This window comes from Pomacea canaliculata, linkage group LG11 (assembly GCF_003073045.1).
Source record: "Pomacea canaliculata isolate SZHN2017 linkage group LG11, ASM307304v1, whole genome shotgun sequence".
Classification (NCBI taxonomy): Eukaryota; Metazoa; Mollusca; class Gastropoda; order Architaenioglossa; family Ampullariidae; genus Pomacea; species Pomacea canaliculata.
The window spans coordinates 10,477,766-10,499,316 of record NC_037600.1 but is presented as its reverse complement, the minus strand read 5'-3'; the positions used below and the strand labels follow the sequence as shown (position 1 = coordinate 10,499,316).

The 21,551-nt window shown below is 42.4% G+C and overlaps 1 protein-coding gene across 1 annotated transcript in view; it reads right to left on the bottom strand.

Annotated features, from left to right (window-relative positions):
- LOC112575733 (protein NOV homolog) overlaps positions 1–19,770 on the bottom strand; it is a 34,530-nt gene extending 14,760 nt beyond the window's left edge. Inside the window, exon 1 of the mRNA XM_025257733.1 lies at positions 17,237–19,770. Within this exon, the coding sequence (XP_025113518.1) occupies positions 17,237–17,389 (153 nt within the window). The 5' untranslated portion in view covers positions 17,390–19,770. The remainder of the gene's footprint in view (positions 1–17,236) is intronic.
- Positions 19,771–21,551: the final 1,781 nt, after the last annotated feature.

Sequence of the window (21,551 nt, the reverse complement as noted above, 5' to 3'; positions counted from 1 at the left end):
CGTGAGCACACAACGTCATCCATCGCACGTGCCGCTCGCCTGCCCTGCGGTGAACGCTCGACAGGACTCGACAAATGTCCCTTGTCGTCTCCCTGGGCTTTTCTTTTTCTACTTTAAATATCGCGGCATACGTCTTTGTTAGTTCGCTCGACCGCGTAGTAAAACTTCTCTTCGGGTTTGTTTGTTGTTTTTTGGTTTTGTTTTTCCTGTAAAAGAGAATGTTTTATCTCTTTCTCTCCTTCTCTTTTATCCTCTCTCGTTCTCGTTTTTCTATCATTATCTAGCTTCATTCTCTTTCTTATTCTTTTTCACTCTCTTTTTTTCTAATCATATCTTTCATACTTGCTTCTACGTGTGTTTGTGTATGTGAAGAAGCAAATATGACATACAAGTGATTAAATATGACAGAAATAATTAGTGTTGTAGTCTTTAACATGTCAATGTCTCTTCCTACATCTCGTGCATCGGAAGTCCTTATCCTCCAAAGGAGCAAATGCTCATCGCATCACAGATTGTAGCATCGCTTAACCAAAGCACAAAACAAGTTGCCTTCTTTTCTTATCGTCTTTCTCTTGCCACTACTTTCTCCTCTTTCTATTCCCACCTTTCTTATTCCCTCCTCTCCGCCTCCTCCTCTTTTCCTTCCTTTGCTTTTTATTTTTCCCTCCATGTCACTCATCGCCAGCTGAGTCAGTAAGTTCATCAAGATTCAGTGTCGAGTTGCCATATCCGAGACAACATCTCTGATGATAATCAGTGAAGACAATCTGTGACCTGATGATTGCTCGAGTTTGTATGCACAGGTAGTGTATGGGACGGAATGTTGGACGTAGCTATCCGCTCACAGAACGAAAACAGGCAACAGGCGTTACGTGACGGCTACTGACAGATTACGTCATGGAGGTGTGACACAGATAATAGAGAAAACGCAAAGTAAAATTAGGCAATATTATAACAGGTTATTATTTATTGAACATAATAAACCGCCAGAGCAGGCGAACCTGATTGGTCAAATTATTAGCCTGTTTATGAAAAGAAAAAAATTGTGGAAAAAAGTTTCCATGTTTCCACAAGATCAGTTAAGTCAAAGGACGTTATAAAGGACAAAGATTCATTGTCCTGGAGCTTACCTTCAACCCACACACATTGCGCTGTAGAGAAGGAAACATTCAAAGTATTAATAGTGTCGGCGGCATGTTCAGAGAGAGAGAGAAGGGAACAAAACGAAAAGGACTACCCAACGTCAAATACGTCCACCTGTTCTTTAAAGCATGTTCCATGAAAAAATAAATACGCTCTCTCCTTCAAACATTCACCAACACCAGATTGTTTGATTACACCTGTAGTCCTCCACAGGGACACCGACAATGAAGCAGGTCATGACCCTCCAGGTATGTACAGGCCGCCACAGGAGCACCTCCATTAAAGAATAACATGACCAGGCGACTGTTTCCTTTACATACAACCTACCACAGACACGCCGACAATTGAAAGCAACGTGTCCAGGTGATTATTTCCTTTACCTACAATCCGTCACAGGTGAACTAACTAAATAACATGACCAGGCGACTGCTTCTTACACTTACTAGCGGCAAACATCGAGACCCGAAAAAAAGTGAATCTACCGGAGGAGGGCGAGAAATGGTAGAAAAACAAAGAGAACGTTAGAAGGTGTGGAAAATAACCGCAAGGGGTATGGATGACGTCATCGGCGAGGTCATGGGCGGGGTCTGGAAGTTAGTGCCAGAGGCCTGACTGTTTGTACGCCTGCTGTATACTTAATATGTCTGTAACGATAAGCCTCTTACAATTTATAAGTACTTTTGTTTGCGTGTATGATTCGGTATTTATTTCTTCTCATGTTTACGCTCTGGAGTGTGAGCGCGTATAATAAATAGTTGTTTGTTTACTCCGTTGCTTCAAGGCTCTGTGTGGGAGAGACTGTGTGTCTGGAACTCTGTCCTTTGTTAGAGCGTTCTTGGGCTTCACATTTCTATTTATGTTTGTTCGTATATCTGAGGTATGCGGAATGCGTTGGTGTCCTGCCAGTGCACTTTATAAACACTTTTATTGCTTATTGTCCGACAGGGCACATGTTATTACATACAGTGCACCATATGAATACCTTTTCACACATTGTGCGCCTACTGCACGCGACCAGGTGTGCACAGGTATTTTCTTCTGCATGCGGTGACTGTACGCATGTGTTTGTCTGTCTATGAGTATATACAGGTGTATATTTATATATTGCAAGTGCGCGTGTTTATGCATGTAAGGTTGTATATGTGTATATATAATTATAAATATATTTGCGCACGTCTGTAACGTAAAATCAATATATATATATATGTCTGAACGCGTCTGTGTGAGTAATTGAATTTTAGAAGCCAAGTGATATAAATATTCATAAATACTAACCCCATATCTATGTTTTGTACCTGCGCATGTGTATATTTGTATGCAGATGTGTATGTGTACGTGTATCTATGATACTGTTCTCATATGCCTGCTCTCTCTTCCTCTCTCTCTCTCACACACACACATACACATGTTTATGTATCCTGGCTCGTGCTCGTGTTTGTTCTGCTTCCACTCCCACCCTCGGCCATAACGTCTGCCACTGTCAGTACAGGAGCGATTTAATGGGCGGCTGTGAGCGAAGATCTTTATGGTCAATACTCTTTTTGTACTCTCGCCAGTCTCCGCACTTTCTTCGCGAGCATGCACGTGCACGTCTGCGTGCAATCCGCCTTTCCCCCTCCCCCCTTTCCCCCACAAGCGTTTCTTGAAGTTTCTGTCGTCAGTGGTCCACAAACGTGAGAAGAAGGCTGCAGCAGCCTGGATATGTTTACACCTTTCTAGTGCCAGACAATTTAATGATGCAGGGCACATACCCACATTGGACTCCTCGATCCACCACGGGTGGCACACTGGTCCCGTCGCCGACTTTGTTTAGCATCAACCTCGTGGACTAAACACCACTCATGCTTTTTTAAGGCTCTGGAATTACCTTTCTGTCTTTCGTTCTTGCTACCTAGTTATTTAATGTTCGGAGAGAAAAGCCCTTCGGTGCCAGCACGACCTGCATACCTCCCTAAGAATGTGCCACAGTCGCTCGGCGTGAAACTATGGAAATAGAGTATAGTCTCACAAAAACATTTCTCAGTATTATCGCACACGAATTTTACATGTTACTCAGTTTTTTAGTCTGAAACACACCTTAATTTGGCAAGAAGGCAGGAGGTACCTGATACAGACTTCAAGAAAGTGTCGTCTGCAAAGGCTTTCAAGAAGACGCGACAGCTTGGGAGGGACTATTATAGGTACAGGAATGAAAATAACTTTGGAAGAAAGAAATTGTCACAAACCTATTCCTTGCATTGTCCTTTTCAGAAAAATTTAATAAATTATGTGGCACACAGCTGATGAAAAGACAAGAATCAAGTTGCAGACCAGGATGTCTTGCTCCCGCTCATCTCTGACTGACAGCTAACAGTATAAAACATAAATGCGTGTATTTTCAAATGTAAAGCAGAAACTTAAAAAAACTAGAAGAAACTAAAAAACTTGGAAACTAATATGCTTTTATTTTAGCTTGCTCTTAAAGCTTGGAAGATGCATTTTGCACCTAATTAGGATAAGTGGGTGGATGAGTTATTTAAGGGTGATGAAAGCTAGCAAAGTGTTTTTATGTATCTACCATGCATTTAATTTGCCAAAGAAAAGTGAGAGAGAATGAGAGAAAGAGAGAGAGAAACCAAGAAAATTGTGTACGATTTCACAGACATAAGAAAACATTCAAGCGTGAAAGTGGTTTTAGTTTTGTTTTGTTTTCCAAAAATATACAGAGTTGAGAAATAGGCTAGTAGGCGGTAAAGGGAAAGATTTGGAGGACTCAAGTAATATATGTCTTGAGACCTCGCTGGTGGAAGACAGACAGGAAAAAGCAAGCACGAGAAATACACGGACAAAAAGAGGCAAAATGGCAGATAGAAATACAGAACCAGCAAGAGAGAGAAAAAGAAGGTACGAGACAAAAGAGGGTCAAAGAAGAACAGAAAAACAAAAATAAAATCTACGTTATTAAGCATCGTTCCCCACCATCAAGGGCGGACTCAACGCATTCTCTCACACACACCTCAAAAAAGAAAGGGCAAGAGCTCATGCCGGAAGGGTGGTTGCACACGAACACACTGACAAACAAGCACACGTATGTACGCCAGCTCGAAATACGACCTATCGCTGATGAAGGGAGGGTTTTTTCCCGAATGGAGAAAAGAGGAAAGGTTGAAAGATGAGGTCAAGTATGAGGTACGAATCGCGAAGATACAGATGACATTGCTGTTGTCCACACTATGGTGGGGGGAAAGGTCAACATTGCTGTTGTCCACACAAAGGGGTTAACTATTCCATGCGTCTACCTCGGTGCTGAAAATAAGCGACAGTGTGCATCCTTTACTTCTATGGAAGGTGGAGAAGTGACGTCATCATGTACTGGGCGTTTTTCTGACACCGATACCTAGTGATGTCAGCAGCAAAAAAATAGGAAGAAGTCGAATAAACTGTGTCTGTATTAGCCTGCGTGTATGTGTGCGTACGCGTGTGTGATCCCAATTTTTAACCCCGGATTAACATTCATCAATCAACAGATCCATTTATCATAAGTAGAAGTAACGCGGTGTCTGGCAAACACACAATCTTTCGCACATAACGGTTTTCCCCGTTGACCCTCGACGACAGAAAACGTGTTATTGTTTCCCCTGAGTTGCGCACATGAGTAGGCGAAATAATAAATAAGATCTTAAAAGAGAAAAAGAAGACTGATAACTCTTTAGTCGACATTCTTTGGGAGACGCAGGTGTAGCGGAATATATCCGATGATTTATTCCCTCTGCCACAAATATGGAGCCCTGCGTGTTACTGTCTTCGGATACTACATCTCATAATTTTCCTTTTTACCCTCTTTTCCCATTTCCTTGACAAATTTATGACAGCATGAATATCTTCGATCTTTTGATCTTTTTTCTATTTTTTTCTTTCCTAATTTTTTTCTTTATTCTTCTCCTCCTCTTCTCCGTAACCGTTTGTACTTGTGTCTCCGTGCGTGCGTATGTGTGTGCGCGCACGCGAGTCAAGTTAGTCCTGTTTTTATTCTAGACGCTCAACGACGAGAGCATGTTTGCCCCAAATTTATAACCCTGATGAAAGTTTTTCGCCCAAGCAGAAGCCAAAGAAGAATAAAAATAGGGTGCATTGTCGTATCTCAAGAGGAGACGAACTTGTTATTAGTGATCTACGCAGTTGCCTGACTTACTTCATCTGCAGGCAGGTAGAAGCAGGTCTGGTGGTTAACGGAAAGCAGTCAGGTAAACTTGTATGTATTTTACGAGTAGTAGCGACTGACGGCTACTGATCTGTCACTGTCATTGTTGTGCTACTAGCGGCTAACGATGTGCAGTGCACCTACTACAGAATTTTACAAATTCTGATATCTCGAAATATATATATATATATTTTTTTTTAAGTCTTGTGGAACGATCTGTCACAAGGCGAGAGGCGTGATACGGCAAAGATGGTCTGGTCAACTTCCGGTGGCCAGGAACACCCAATCGGAACAGCCGACGCGTCGAAGCGATGCCTGTGACGTCAACAGACTGACCGTTGCAATCTGGCTGACATCAAAGAAAAAGATGACAGCAGGTAACGCTGAACGAGCCAAGATGAAGGAAAACAGTAAAGTGAGCAGAAGTAAAAGACGCTGACAAAAAGGTTTCCAGTGTCAACAAAATTTAGGTCGCCCAATTTTATAGATAAATAGATAAAAATATATATCATCAGTTTTGTTCTTTCTACAGGTGTGTGGTTGTGCACGCGTGCGTATGTGCACGGATTTAACCTTTAACAAGGTTCAACAGACAACAACAGACGTATCAGTTCTTCACAAAGAGGAGGTAAAGAAAGCAAACCACACGCTCAGATCGATTTTGCACTGATATACCCTGGGTACCCGAGACTCGGGAAAAGAGAAAGGGTTACTACTTTTTGTCGAAGCCGGGTGGTGACGAGTGTAGAAAGTTGCAAAGCGCAGGTGGTGGGGATAAGGGAAGCGGAGGATATATATATATCCACACACGAGGTCGGATGGGGAGACAACTTGAAAGAAAAGGGAGAGCAAAAGAGTTCGCAAACTAATACAGAAAACTCCGACACTGAAAGTTTGGCACTGGACACAGGGAAGAAAACGGTTAATCCGGAAGTGACAACAGTGAGGGCAAAGTTTATCTGGGCTGTCTGAACGTTTTTTGCTTTTAAAAAAACTGCTTACCAATTTAGACACAGCCGAGGGCAGGAAGCTACAATTAAATCAATTCCTTTTCAGAATTTTATCTCTTATAATTTCTTTTTTTTCTCTTATAGTTTTCGTTTCTTGCGCTCTTTAATCTCTTCTTTTTTTTCTTCTTTCTTTTTCCTTAATTTTTCCCCCTTCCTGTCTTTTTTTCAGTTTCATTTTTAAAGTTTAATTTCGTCCTCGTTTGTTTTATCTTTATTCTCTCCAACTCTTTTATATCTTTTCTGTCTTTTCTTCGTTTCATCCTGCCTGTCCTCAAAGACCCTGAGTCACAGCACGCCACACATACTTAACACGCACGCACGCACGCACACAGAGAGAGAGAGCATCATACCGATTATCAATGCCCTTTTTTCTTCTTCCTGTGGTATTTGAGGCCCTTGCGGATTTCCTGCATGTGTTCTAATGATCTCCCATGGTGTTTGCGCGCCTCAAACACAAATAATTAGCTCGTTGAGTGTGTTTATAAAAACGCCGACCTACTAATGAGCTGAGCAATGCCCTCTTACCCATCTGCCTTACTTTACTACGTAACCATGACGACCGCGAAAACACTGCAGACACGTGTTTTTTCCACACTTCGCGAGCTCACCACGTGCACAAACACACAAGCACATTCCAAAAACACACACAGAGAAAGATCACAAATCCAAATGTAATGTGGTATTATCCTCAGCAGAGTGCGCATGCGCGAGTCGTTATTGACTTTTCTCATTTATTTTATGATTGCTATTTCGTAAATCGTCAGTCCCTGTTATAAACAATGCTTGTAACCCTTTACCCATTATACTTTTAAGCATAATTTCTATTTCTTGTAAAAGCTAAAAGGTAGTTTTCTTTTCTTTGCATAATATTTTGTCAGTCAAAGTTTAACCCAAACATAAGGATATTTTTTAATCCACAACAGCTTATTGCTTCAGTTATTATACCGTTTGTGGATATTGTTTTTATGTCTAGGTTGAATAAAATAGCGACAGAATGCACAAATAAAATTTGAAGATGTGAAACTTAAAATCCCAAAAAGACTTTAGAGAAAACTGCTTTTAAATTCACACTAATTTACTTTTTCGCTCACTTAAGCGATCCTTTGATGTTTTGTTCTTACGCAAAGACGTTCACCTCGATGATAATTTTTCTGGAAGAGACTGCAAATCCTATCGTGTTGTTGGCAGCAACGCTAACAGGATTTTAGTTCAGCTTAGTTTGTTAAATAGTGGTAGAGCAGAAGTGGAACAGAAGATGACAAGAAAACGAGGAAAGAAGAAGAAGAAAAAAAAATGACGATGATGATGTAGTTGGTGTTTTAAGCCGAGCCAGCAACTAAGGCTAAACCATGGCAAGGCAGCCAGGCCTGCAAACAGATGCCACATGCAAAGAAAGAAATCATGCCCGAGACGAGAACTGAACCCAGGATTGCCAGCCATCACTGCATTGGTGACAGGCGCTAACCGTTTCACACCGGACCGCCCAGAGTAGAAAAGGAATAGATGACAAGAAAAAGGATAAAGTAAATAAAGATGATGACGACGACGACGATAAAGTAGGTAATAGCTTGTTTTAGCACCTGTCCCTCTTCCCATACTCTTGGCAAGTTCTTATGATAATCGTCATGGTCAGGAACAGACGAGCAACAGTTTAATTAATGTGTCTTATATAAGAATCAAACCCACCATTTTTTTCCTCGCGTGCTAAGCCAGATACGCACACCCACAGCGCATTTTTGCTGCAAACCAAGCAATGCAGCCATGTCCGACACACATTACAGGCCACCCACCAGGTGCAGCGACTTTTCCTCCATCAGTGCTAGCGATCGGCGCAAAAGACGATCTCTTCCTTCTCTCTTCCTCTCTTCCTCTTCGGAAAAAATACAGCTGGCGGGCCAACATTTAAGTCGAACATTATTTCGACAAAATTTCATAAAACGGGCGCAGGGGGAAATAAGTCCAGAAAACACCAATACCCTCACTCCCCTGCAGTCTATTATTTTTATTCCTGCACTTTACTTTCATTATTGCTGTCTGAAAGAACACTAAGCTACATGCTTAGAAGAAATAGCTATTCACCTTGTGTAGTTTTCTAGATCTTTTGTACCAAAAAACAGCATCTGACTGGTGGAGGAAGAGGAAATTCTGAACTGTAAAGGGTTAATATTACTCATATGTTAAGTTTACGCCGTGCTGCTTCCATCTGCTGGTCTCGAGACACAAGTCTGGAGCTCTCAAAGATGAGGGCTGACAAAAACAGCTGGAGGAAGCATCGTAAGGGGAGGAGAAGGAAGGCAGAGAAATCTTTTGTGCGAAGCTTGCTGCCTCTTCTCTAAAAATACATGATAAGCCAAATCAGAACGGGCAAACGGCCAGGTGAAAGTTCACAGACATCTTTGGTCTCCTTCACTCCTCACCATGGCCTCGAGCTAGAATTCGTCTGTAAGGTCGAGTCGTGAAGGAAAGTAAAATTCGCTTCGGGCATTCATCACTTTGTTCCTGAGTAAATACACCGAACTCTACTTAGCGTGACCAATCGGGGGATTCTAATCCGATCACGTGATAACAACAACGACGACGAAGAAGAAGGCCTGGTTCCCACCATACTAAGCATGCTTAAAACATGCTCATAACCAATGTAAACTGTTACAGGTGTTATATGTCCCACCAGTGACGGAAAAGAACTTTAAACTGCCACTTGTCAGCATTCAAATTCGACTTCATGTCTCAAAAAGTAAACTATGCAAGATTGACATGCACGAACCCTTGCTACGGTCTTTATTTTTATCAGAGCCACGCTGTTGATGAAATAAAATAACATAAAATTACCTCAGGGAAGAAGCACTTTCTCTCTGCTTGAAGAGTCACTAAGGATTATTTTGTTGAATATTTACGTTACTCTTTAAATTACATATTTAACTATTTCAATTGTTTACTTAGATTAGATTTTTAGTTATTCATTCGCAATTCAAACCTTCAGCTAATGTCGGCAACTCAAGAATTAGAGATCAAGAACAAAGAGAGAGTGGGAAAGAGAATAGGGAAAGAGCAAGAATGGGGGAAGAAAGAAGTAAGAAAGAGAGAAAAATGAAGAAAATTGATATCTTGTGAAAGAAAGAAAGAGTAAACAACTCACTTTTCTTCTAGCTGTCGCTCTCACGCATATGGTCGAAATAAGGTTGAGTCATGACACTTGCAAAATAAAAAAAGGATAATTACGTGTAAGATCTCAGACAAAGCAGGTCTGGGGTCTATTTACTGACATATTGAGTGATTTCGATTCCGCAGGGCTTACTCCAGTCGCAAGGCCCACAACCCAGTAATTAAGTAGGGAAAGGGGAGGGGAGGGGATGGCGATCATCCTCTCTGCGGCGACGAACGTTGGTGCGGCGCCTCTTCTGACGTCACTTTGTAATTTTTGTTATACTTAAAGGCCTCCCAGGGTGACTTTAAAAATCGAATATCTTACAGCTTATTTAGGTGTTTCTCCCGATCGGCACGAATAAGCTGCAAGATAGAAATGTAAGCAAACACATATATCAATCGTGCTGACATCACGTATTTACATGCTTTTACATTGTCAAGTCTACAGGGAGAGCTGGGAGTATCCGTGGATGTCTATTAAGTCTCGGTTTCATACGTGATTATCTTTTTCTATTTCTTTCTCTAAGTGTACATGTATCTTTGTCTTGTGTGTGTGAGAGAGAGAGAGAGAGCGTGGAGGGGGGTTAATTGTATGCAGGTATCTGTGTGTGATTTCTGTGTGTATGTGTATTTTTGATTCTTAATATAAAGGTGTGTGTGCGTGTGTGATGAGGATGATGATTGTAGGTCTACATTTATAGAATGTTCAGAAAAAGAGGAGCTCAGTAAAATTATTTGTGGGGAAATTTCGTGTGCGTGTGTCTGTGCGTGTGTGCGTCTGTAAACGACTAGACCTTTTATTTACGCTGTCTAATTATGCTCGCTTTATCGTCTTATCTAATCTCTCATTTCCCACTCTCAACTCCAGCCTTAAGATATACAAGCTAATCCGGTATTCCAGTGGCGCAACAGACCAACCAGTAAAACTTTGCCTTAAAGATCGCAAAAAGCACATCATCACTACAGAAGAAAGAAATTAAGAAGAAATGTGGGCAAGCGGACAGACAAATGAAAGTAACGATTGTAGCATAAAATGACAGATGTACGAGAAAGGTAAACAACCCACTTTCCAAGGAACACCGATAAGATTTGGCAGCCAATGAAATGTTCATACTCCTTGCTCAGAAATTTTGCACCGGCTTTATAGCGCTATTAAAAGCTCGCATTTTTCTTCAAAAAAAGATGAAACTGCCTCTTCGAAAGCGGTAAACTTCAAACCAACCTTCCAAGTGCCAGACCGATGGGGTGAGGTGTACTCACTGCACCCGCATCGTGTACGCCGCCAGACCGAACTGACTGACACGGCGGTGGCGTAATGATGTTATTGGCTCCACGTCACATCAAGGCGTGGAAGCTGCCAAGGCTGTGACGTCAAGATTGTGCAAGCAGAACGCCCGCGACATTCTCACGACAGAATAACAATAACCAGCCAAATGGTGCGCTTCCTTTGTCAAATGACATGCTTAGCCTCGCTATGGATCTCAGGGGGCGCCATCATCGACGTGAAGAGTAGGGTCCACCAGGAGGAGTACGAGGAGTAGGTCAGGGGACTTCTGTGCTGCGTGTGGGGGCTGGAAACACGTGTGCCCCTACTTGCCTTCGATCAGATTGCTTTATCGCCATTTGAAGAGCCAAAAGAATTTTAGATTTATAGCTGGATAAATCAATAGATTGATGAATGGGGTGTTCACTCACTATCTCCCTCGTTCACTTGCTCGCTCGCGAAACCCACCCGAGGTAAAGTTGCTGCAAACTTTTTCGCAGGTTAACGAAACAGATACAGTTTTGGTTGATTCGGTGCAACATTTTTTTCAAAAAATTTATGGCAACGAAAATATCCCTGGGTTCGTACTTTCTCCACAAGCAGCTTTTAATGAAAGAGTCGCGACGACGCAGCTGATATCAAAAGTGTGTGAGAGAGAGAGAGCATTCAAACAGAACAATATGTATCTCTGGTACAGTGACAGAAAATTAGTGTTCTACGTCACTTTAGACTCTTATACCGTTTTTACGTCACAAAGTGTGTTTTACATCACATAACTTTCTCGACATGGTTTTCTACGTCATAGAATGCTTTACAAGGCGTTTTACATCACATAACGTTCTCGACATGGTGCTTTACGTCACAAGAGTTTCGAAGGCTTCTTGTCTTCCTGGGTGTCACTACAAATTGCAGCGGTCAGCTTGCACACCCACACGTCCTACCCACCCCTTACTCGTCCAGCATGAAAGGGGGCTTTTTCCCGACCTATTCTGGTATAAGATACCCGACTAATCAACCGCTGCACGGTTGAACCAAATCTTCTTCTAGCCTCTTGTAAAAGTGCAGGTGGACTTCAAAAGCCTGGTTCTGTTGAAAGAGCCATTCAACCCACCGTTGCCTTTCCAGAAGCTTGTTTTTGTCCTTTCCGGTTGCAGTGGCGCTAATGTGTCTACCAACTGAGTGGTTATTTTAAAATCTGACGAATTGTTTTTAACCTGGTATTCCAGAGCTGTTTATCAGTAAATTCTAAGATTGGTTTGATGGCTGATTTACAATTGTAATATGAAATTATCGAGCTTTCCACAACACAACCTAGACAATGCATGTTAGTTCAGGTCTACACCCTACGTCGGTATATTTCTCAGTTTCTTCAGAGTTCTCCCCTGGCGAATGTTTTCTTGTGATATATGTTGCCTTAACATGCAAACATGCACGTGTGGAAAGTGAAAGATGGCAGAACTGAGCTCTCAAATGCACGATTATTAGGGATTTAGTGGCGTGTGCATGTGTGTGTCTATATGCGTGCCTGCATGCGTGCGTGTGTAGAAGTATGTTCGTGCGTGCATATGTGTGTCGAGGACTCATGTAACTCCATCTTCCAGCCGTTATTTAGTCCTATAACCATGCCATTACAATCAAAGTACAGCAGTTATCGCTCATGCTAAACTGGCGGCTCTTGTACAGATGGTCAAATGTACTAAATACAACATCTTGCAGTGACGTCAGCACGGCCGGATGACCATGCATCTGGCCTGTTATCAGGGAAGGGAGGATACCGGTACAAGAGAAAGAAGACCCCTATACCCATGAGCCATTCGTGCCAGGAGCTGATAGCCATGTGCTCTGCTCTCAACTATGTTGCCACCGGAAATTCATTCACAGCACTGCTAAAAACAAAGTTTTCAAACACACCTTTCTCCACCTTGCCTATACATCTATTTTTTGCGTCCGTTAAATTCAAGCTGTCGAAGTCTTCTGGTCTTTGTATTATTATTATTATTATTATTATTATTATTATTATTATTATTATTATTATTAAAGAGCACTTATACAATACATGTAAGTGAGCACAAAAGAGTAAATCATAAAATGAGGAGAAGTAATCATCTGTCAAAGCGAAGTGGATGCCCGGGGTGTGCGGTCCAAGATTATTTATAAGACTCAAAGCTCAGCACCGCACTCCATGAAAGAAATGTCATCATATGAAGACATTACCAACTTACATCTGTATTAAGGGGACTGCCTACTAACCCGAAAAAAGATGACTACTTTTAAATCTCCTTTTACGTATTTGTGTATTTTTACTTTTCGTTTAGTACTTTGAAGTAGGAAATGAGCTATAAAAATAATTATTATCATTGTAATAGTCTATAATGTTATATAACATCATCTGCTGCTTATATAATTTTCTATAGGCACCTAAACGGGTGGAAGGGTGGGTGGGTAAGTCAATACCTTTAGTTTGAACAGAATTCGCTTCCGTATGATGGTTCCTCTAGATAATCAGTCCTGATGCAGTGACATTTTTGCCAGAGTGCCAGGGTGTAGTGGCATTTCCTGGAAAAATGCAGTTACTCGTATTTTGCCTTGTCAACAGCGATGACTTTGTTTATTTAGATCTAGTAATCATGGGGTAGAATCCTCTCCGCTTGGCTGCAACCGCGCCAACGCTCGTGCCGATAACTTGTCTTTTTTTATATACAACTCGAAAATATTCCTATTCAGGGATTATACACTTCGAAATAAATATTATACTGAGCCGCGTCCTCAAGGACGACGATGATACGCTTATTGCTGACCTGACTGTGAACCAGAACTTTTCGACGGTGTTGCTTCGTGCACATTGCTGATGTGTCGACATTGTAGAAACTGTGTTCATGCTTAGACTGAGGTACTGTTGGTAATACACCGGATGCCATGTTTTCCTCTTAAAAAAAATTCAGGTGGTTAAGAATGTAATATAATATTTTTTCTTAGTTATATCACTATTGTTATTACTCATAGCTCAATGTGAGGTTAGTTTCACCCTGGGCATCAGGCGTCCTAGTTGGCTACATCTGCCACAAGGAAAAAAACTGGTTAAGTCGCATCGTTCTAAACAGCCAATCACCGGGCGCTATATATATCGCCCTTAACAAAATCAGGCGCCAGTGAAGCTGATAAATGGTCAGAGACGCAATCAAGAGGCGTAACTCCTGTCGCAGATGGAGAAGAAAACATGGGTAAAGTGTGCCTGCCTGACAGTCTGTAACGTTGCGTGGAGACCACAAACGAATCTCACGAAGATCTTGCTTTCAGTTTCGAGGTGGCCAAATTTCGCAGGCTAACTGCCGTAAAATCGGCGAAAAAGAGACCCCCATTTCCCCCATCACAAAAAAATTTAAACTTAACTTAAAAGAACTATGCAAGCACTCGTTTCTTTAGGACCGTTATATTGCTTATATTACTTTTGGTTCTAAACAATTGTTATCAGTCTGCAAGATAAGTTATTGTGTGGTTGTCAATTGACTAGAAAAATTGCTGAAACAACAGTAATTTTACGTTAAATTCCTCCTGTATTTGCTAATAGTTTTGTATTTTATTAATTTTTCTCGAACATTCCTACGGAACTAGAGCTCTCGCGAGTCTCCACCCGTTTAATTTGCAAGTTTAAGAACGTCTTGTTAAATCAAATTAAATCTTGGCTGAACAGACAACTGTTGCTGACTAGCGATATTAAACTTGACATGGCTTAAGAAGTCTTCAGCATGGAAGGTTAATCTTTATTCCAATAATGAATTGCACTGAACCATCCAGGAAATATGCCAGAGACAAATCCTGAGACAGGCTGTTAAAACAGATATCTGTGATATCTCCACATTATTGTATTATAGCGTCATAATATTATGACATCACAACGAAGCAAGATGACGACAGCAACTAATGACGCAGACAGTTTCGCTGAGGAAACAGTGACGAGAAGGCAGAAATTATTTGTCACGTGGAAGGACCACGAACTTGTATTACTAGACTGCTGGCAGATGATTTTTTCCAGCTAACTACTAGAACGAGACTGCTGTATACAAAGCCTCCGGTTTAGCCACTTTTAAGCTTAGGTACTAGAACGAGGCTGGTGTATACAAAGCTTCCGGTTTAGTCAAGTTCATTGTTTAGGTTCGCCGAGACTAACAGCGGGAAACTTCGCAAGAGGCTGGGCGTTGGTCTCGGGAGACAGCAGTCCACCTATACCCGTCCGTGGAAGGATGTGTGCTACCCGGAAGTTGCTGAGACGACCAATCTTTCTTACCAAGCACAGTTTCTGAATTTCTCACACCAACATATTGCTGAGCGAACAACAAGTCAGCTCGGTGGCAGGCAAACGTGATATAATCGACTTGATTCTTCGTTGACGTCCTCAAAACGCATACTTTATAATTTGGGGTCAGGAAAGGATATCACCGATTTCTCCATCATAATGAAGAGCATTTTTGTCATTCATTCACTTGTCGTTTTACTTTTCTATCTCTCTCTCTCTCAGGCGGTCAGGCACGAAATTTACGCCCAAGTTCTTATAAGTGTTTACAGTCCACTAACAGCTAACAATCCACTGAAAATGAACTCATTTTTACCTTGAATTCCTTTATCTGTTACTTGTGTCAAATAAATGCAGATTTATGTTACGTTTTCGTGTACTTTACAGTGATAAACTTATCAAAGCAATAAAAAAACTAGAAATCTTGACATTGGGAAACGAACCGTGCTAAATTCCATTCAGACGGTTGTCGAGACCTTCTTTGTGCACCAAAGAAATAGTTGTCTTAGTTAGCTAGTGTCTGGCTGTTTTGATCTTCAAATTACCCGACATGCAACAATGTTTTCGATCTGACACGGTACAATTATCTTGGCAAATGTCATTTAGACGCAGCTGGCAGTCACAACACAACACGTTCATTTTGCAAATTGTAACGATGAGCAGAGTTTGTCTTTTTCTGCCTGTTCATTCTTTATCCGGATCTTCTATTCTTTTATTTGCTTTTCTCTCTTTCCTTTCTATATTTTTTCTTCTTATTCCCCATTTTTAAAAAAATCTTTCAGTCTCCATCTCTTTCTTTGGATAGTTTTCTTTCTTTTCCTTCTTTATTCTATCTTCTTCTCGCATTTTCTTTATAGCTATCTTTCTTTTTACATATGTCCTGAGCTTCATTTCTTCACATTTTGTCTCTTTCTTTCTATTTGTGGAGAAAGGTGAGAACCCGATAACACGAAAGAGTCATTCATCTCTATGATGGTGTTTTTTTAATGTATGTGGAAGTCCACAGTTTACGATTAGCAGATGCCGCAGGTTACTTTTAATGTCAGGACAGAAAAATGTCCGCTGATTTAAATTTTGCTCCGTCTTGTATTTCTCTATGCGTGCGTGACTGTGGGCAGGCATGCACATTAAGAACAAAGAAGTTTTATTTTATAAAATGTGGGAACCGTAAGAAAATGAAAAGGATCTACTGCCAGAGCCTTATAAGCTAAAAGCAACACCAGGTCCTGATACTGAAGTCTGCTTCTCGCATCAAAATCCGCATTCACCCAAGATTTATCATCTCCTGGTGCAATGCCTCGAACTCTCATCTCCTAGGTCGCCCGAAAGAATTTTTATTTGGGTTATCGTTCCTCGTCCGAGTAAGTTCTCTGTCGATCGTAATGCGTTTTGTGTTCCATTCCCTCAATGTCACAGGTCAGAGATAAAACGTTAAACGGCCTAAATATAGAAGGTCCCGAACTGTCTGGAGTAGCAGGCATGCTTTCATCGTCTTGATCTTCGTGTGAGAGGCATGCTGCACCATTTTTGTTTTTTTATCTTTCACTCTCCTTCCCTTCGCTTCCTCATCTCTTTGTGTGTATTTCTTCACCTCTCTCTATTTTATTTATACACATCATCTAAAAATATAAAACAAATTTATATTTATTATCCCCTGAAATATCTATATATCAGATTTAAAGGCATCTAGCACATGCACAGTTGTTATTAAATGTGATGAACTTTGAAATCCAAATTCGTCTACAAAGAACTCCAGATTAGTCTTCACCGTATGATTATTTTCTAATTAATTTACCAGAAAAGTACATTCATTTCACTGTGTGAGTGACATACCGATGACCTGAAAGTAGCATCGTCACTGAGACTGCATTATGCAGTAACTCACTTCCATTCTAATTCTCTGACGAATAATCGTAAATATATATCTTAAAACAATATTGCACACGCATGCATGCAAACACAGATACACGCCTTTTGCCAGTTCGTGTATTCTTTTAGTCTTTTCCTATTAAATAAGTAATTTCTCTTTTTCCACCCACTCTTTCTCTCTCTCTCTCACACACACACATATCTTTTGCCAGTTTCTATTTTATCGTCTGTTTTTCTATTTCTTAAATACATTTTCTGTCTGTCTGTCTGTCTGTCTGTCTGTCTGTCTGTCTGTCTGTCTGTCATACACACACTCTCGCAATTCTCTCTCTTACCTTTTTGTCTGTTTCCGGGTGCTGCTGATGCAGGAGGTTAAACAAACGGCAGCCGTAGCATGGGGCGTGAACCTCTCCTCTCAGTTGCTGAGCGTGAAAACACAGAATGCTCACCAGTATGCCTAGCGACAATCTGACGTCATCCGTCGCCATGACTGCTGTAAGAGGTCAGGCAAGAAAGTTCATCTCCCTTTGTTTCGTGTTACAAGAATGGAAAAAAACTTCTGCTTTAAAAGGCAAACAATTTCACTTCGATGGCTTCTCAAATCTAACAAAGTCCCACGATAAGTAGAGGAAGCAAACTAATTACGACAACTGCTTTCAAGCTTGTCGTAAAGTCTTGGCCTTGACCCCTGACACGTGCGCTTCAATGGCGTCGCAGGACAACGCACACACATACAGGTTCGACGAGACTTTCAAGTTTCGCGACGACACAAAATTGAAACGATAAAATATGATCAAAGGATCACTTCAATGCAGAGGTCAGACGTTTGCACATTTTATGAGAGAAAAAAAATCTCTCATCCGCCGTCGTCTAGCCCATATCTAACCTTCGTCATTAGGTCTCCGCACGGACTGTAGATCAACGCCCCGAAACTTCTACTGACGTTTTCCAGTAGACAGTGCGAGCTGTCCTCTCCCTTGTGCCCTCGTAAAACTTTCCACTTTATACCACCCAATAAACTCAAGGAAGCCTGGTGACGGTTTAAAAATAAAAATCTAGTCTCCCCGGTATAAAAATCCACAAAGTGTTGATCGATAAGTGTCAGATCAAGGACCCCCTGCCTTGTTTTACATCACTGACGACATGGGGCGATTTCCTCGTCAGCGACGAAAGGTCACCCTAAAGAATTTAATTGCGGGCAGACTGATTTATCTCAACCTCCACAGCAATTTCTCCTCTCCACGCGCTGCAGGTGACTGGAGGTGTCCACCGAGACGCTGCGCCCCTCCCAGTCACGGCCTGTACACTGACCTCCAAGACGTGCAGACGACACAAAAGTTAGAGATGTGATGGGTTGATTAGTGATGCGTACTGTACGAGCTTCTGGCAGGAAACAGATCCTGCTGCAAGGCCGGGAAGATCCTGTAGTCCAGCACAGTGTTGACAACGAAGTCACGTAGCCAACAGAAACGAGTCGCTGATACTAAATGCGTATACATGTCCCCCGGTTATGAAAATGCGGTTGTGTCGTACAGCCAGTATCCTCCAATGTTCCGCCGACAAAGATATACACTGAAAGTTACGTGCATCAACTTAAAGTGGTTACAATTCCAATTTCACAAATACAGGTAGGAGAAGTAACGAACCTGTGCACGCAAGAGTACCCGCTAAAACGGGACAGCACCACCTGGCGGTGAAGATCCCAAGCACTAGAACCGCGGGTGAGGCGGCAACAGCAATATAGTAGTAACAGCAGCAGCAGCACAGCGCCGCTGATGCTTGATAGCGACACCCAGAACTGCGCTGCTACCATCAAGGAGGGAAGAGAGGGAGGGTCAGACATGCGCGGCCCTTCCAAACAGCAGCGACACCATCCGCGTCAGTGACGACGCCGCCGCTCGCATGGTTCCACGCCGACGGCTGAGCACGTTGTTGAGGTGGGGAGAGGGGTATATAGGGCTTAGGTGAAGGGGGTGGGGCTGGTGATGGGGGAAAGGGACATTTCGGATTGTCTGCCCCTGTCGTCTGTTAAGGGGCGCTGGGTGTCATCGCGATGATAACCAACGGGGACGGTCCACACCGCCCGCCAGACGACAGAGGAAGCTGGTGTGCGGATGAGGACCGACGGCAACGACGACTGTGTCGGACCGAGAAGAAATATGCAATCCTGAAGCTTCGACGTAACCACGACGTAACAACGACGTAGCACCTACCACAGCGCGCCGCTGGTGACACAAATTGGTCTGAGATGTTACGAGAGAAGGTTGGTGGGAGGGGGGATCCGCGCACGCGCGTGGTATCTTTTGGATTAGGAATGGGTGATGAGGGTGTGATGAGAGGGGCTGTGTAAGAGAGTGCAAAAAGGACGACACGTGAAGCACGCGCGAGAAAAGGGGAGGGGAACTTAGTGGGAGGGGGAGGTCATTGGCGCGCGCTCGGTGCAAGGAGGAGAAAACATGGAAGAAAGTGCCGTTGGAAGTGGGGGAGGGGATGATAGATCGGGTAGGGGGGGAAGGCGCCTCAAGGAAGGGTGCGGGGAGGGTATCCTACCTCCGCCCCCTCCCCCAACTCTTTCGTTCCCATTGTCGAGACTACTATGCCAGAAATCCATACAGCCCCCGTTATCGCGCTCAAGGATGAGGTGTGCACGGCGGGCGAGGGCCGATAGTGTACACAGTAAGATGTCAACGGTCAATGTGAGTACAGTCATGGAGGACGGGAGGGGTGAGTGCCTTTACAGTCTCGGGCGCCGTCAGCTGCTTTGCTACAGCGGAACTCGCAAACTGCGTCTAGTGTTGTGCTAGGTCACACCACACTGCGATTAGGCGACACCGTTCTTCTGTCACCCCCGTGCTCAGACTCATTAGCTTGTCGCTGGAGTCAAGTTATCTTTCTGTTTCTGACAACAACAATGATTATATTTGCAGAAAATATATTTTTGGTTTTCTTTTTACAATAGATCCAAGAGTACAATATTAATTCATTGGCGTACACGTGCGTGCGTGTGTGTGTGTGAGATGGAGGGAATATGTAACGTTCCCCAGTTTCTGACGGATGCTTCGATAACGCACAGCGCGCGGCGAATGGTCGGTTATATCGTTCAACGGTTTCAAGAAAGCTGTCTTGTAGCACTCCGGGTGTCTGAAAGGGGTTTCCTCCTACATGTACAGACTCTCGGTGCATGTGTGTGAGTGAACTAGCACATGTGCGTGCCTGGATGCAAATTTGTGTATCGGCATCGTTTAGTGTGAGAGCTTTATGTGATGGGTGTGTGTGAGAGAGAGAGAGTTGATTACGTACGTGTGTCTTGGTTCAGGTCTCGTCCCGGGCATGTTGTTTATTTGCGTGTGGACATCTGTTTACAGGTCTGGCAGCCTTGCCGTGATGTAGCCTTAGTTGCTGACTCGGCCTAAAACATCAATCCCCCATACCCTCTCTAAATGTTTGTTGCTCTCTAAAAAGATTGCAACTTTGTTATCATGGTGCCACATCACAGCAGTCTTGATAATTGATTACAAGATGATTACTGTCAGAGCTCACTACCTTTTTTTGTCTTCCACCAACGTACACGCTCACAAACAAAATATTTTTTCAAAGACATTTTTGAATAATTAAATAAAGCACATTTAACGATTGTTAGCCACGTTACAAGCGGCGGCTGGCTTGCAATCCTGGAATTTTTCAAGGCGTTTGGCAAATCCAACCAAGTGTTAATGGAAAGATGCCGTTTCTTGAAGTGTTTCACTCTCCTGAAAGGCGCCTGCTGCTACGTCCCTCGTTTAAATTCCTTTGTTTACCTAGCCATGAAGACATAAAAACAAAACAAAAAAGTAAGGGCTAACCAGAGATGTGCTTAATGCAAAGTTTGCAAGTTTCAAATCAGATGTCTTGTAGATAAGGTCTGTGACTGTATAACTGTTACAGAATCGTAGTGCAGTGATTTACATAAATTTTTCTACCTACTTCATAGCTGACCAGCAAGGTCACATGATGTTGCCAGGGCTTTTTCACCTGTAATATCTACTCGAGGAAGGCCACACAGCAAATCGTTTGTCATGCAGCTGGCATGGTTACTTTCCATCATATTTTATGTTGTCTTAGACATCGCGACCAGAATTGCTCCTGGCAGGACGCATTCAAATTTTCCAGAACAAAACTATTCCTTCCAAATTTGGTTAGGATCCGACAACTGTTTGGTTTTGCATAAAGCACAAGGAGACAAACATCATACTCTCTGTTTTTTTTTTCTCATAGTAACAAGAATTTTCATGTGTATTCTTAGCTTTACAGTAGCTCTATATGGCGTGTGTAGCCAAATAGTAATATTTCAATGTTTTGTTTTGTTTTTGCAGTTACTACAGTCTTAATATTCTAAAACAGGGATGCACAACCTACGGCCCGCGGGCCATATCCGGCCCGCGACGCGGTGCCATCCGGCCCGCGAAACTTCTGCCCACAGTGCAGGAAATCGGCATGTTAGTAATAAAAGAAGACCTTAAAAAAACACAAAAAAAAAAAAAAAAAAGGAAGAAGAAGTATTTATCCCCACGTAGGGGCGTTTCCCAATCTTTTTTTTTTTTTGCGATGGACGAATATTTCGATTCAGTGCTCCGACTTGGTGTCTCTACGATGCAGCCGGACATTCAGAAG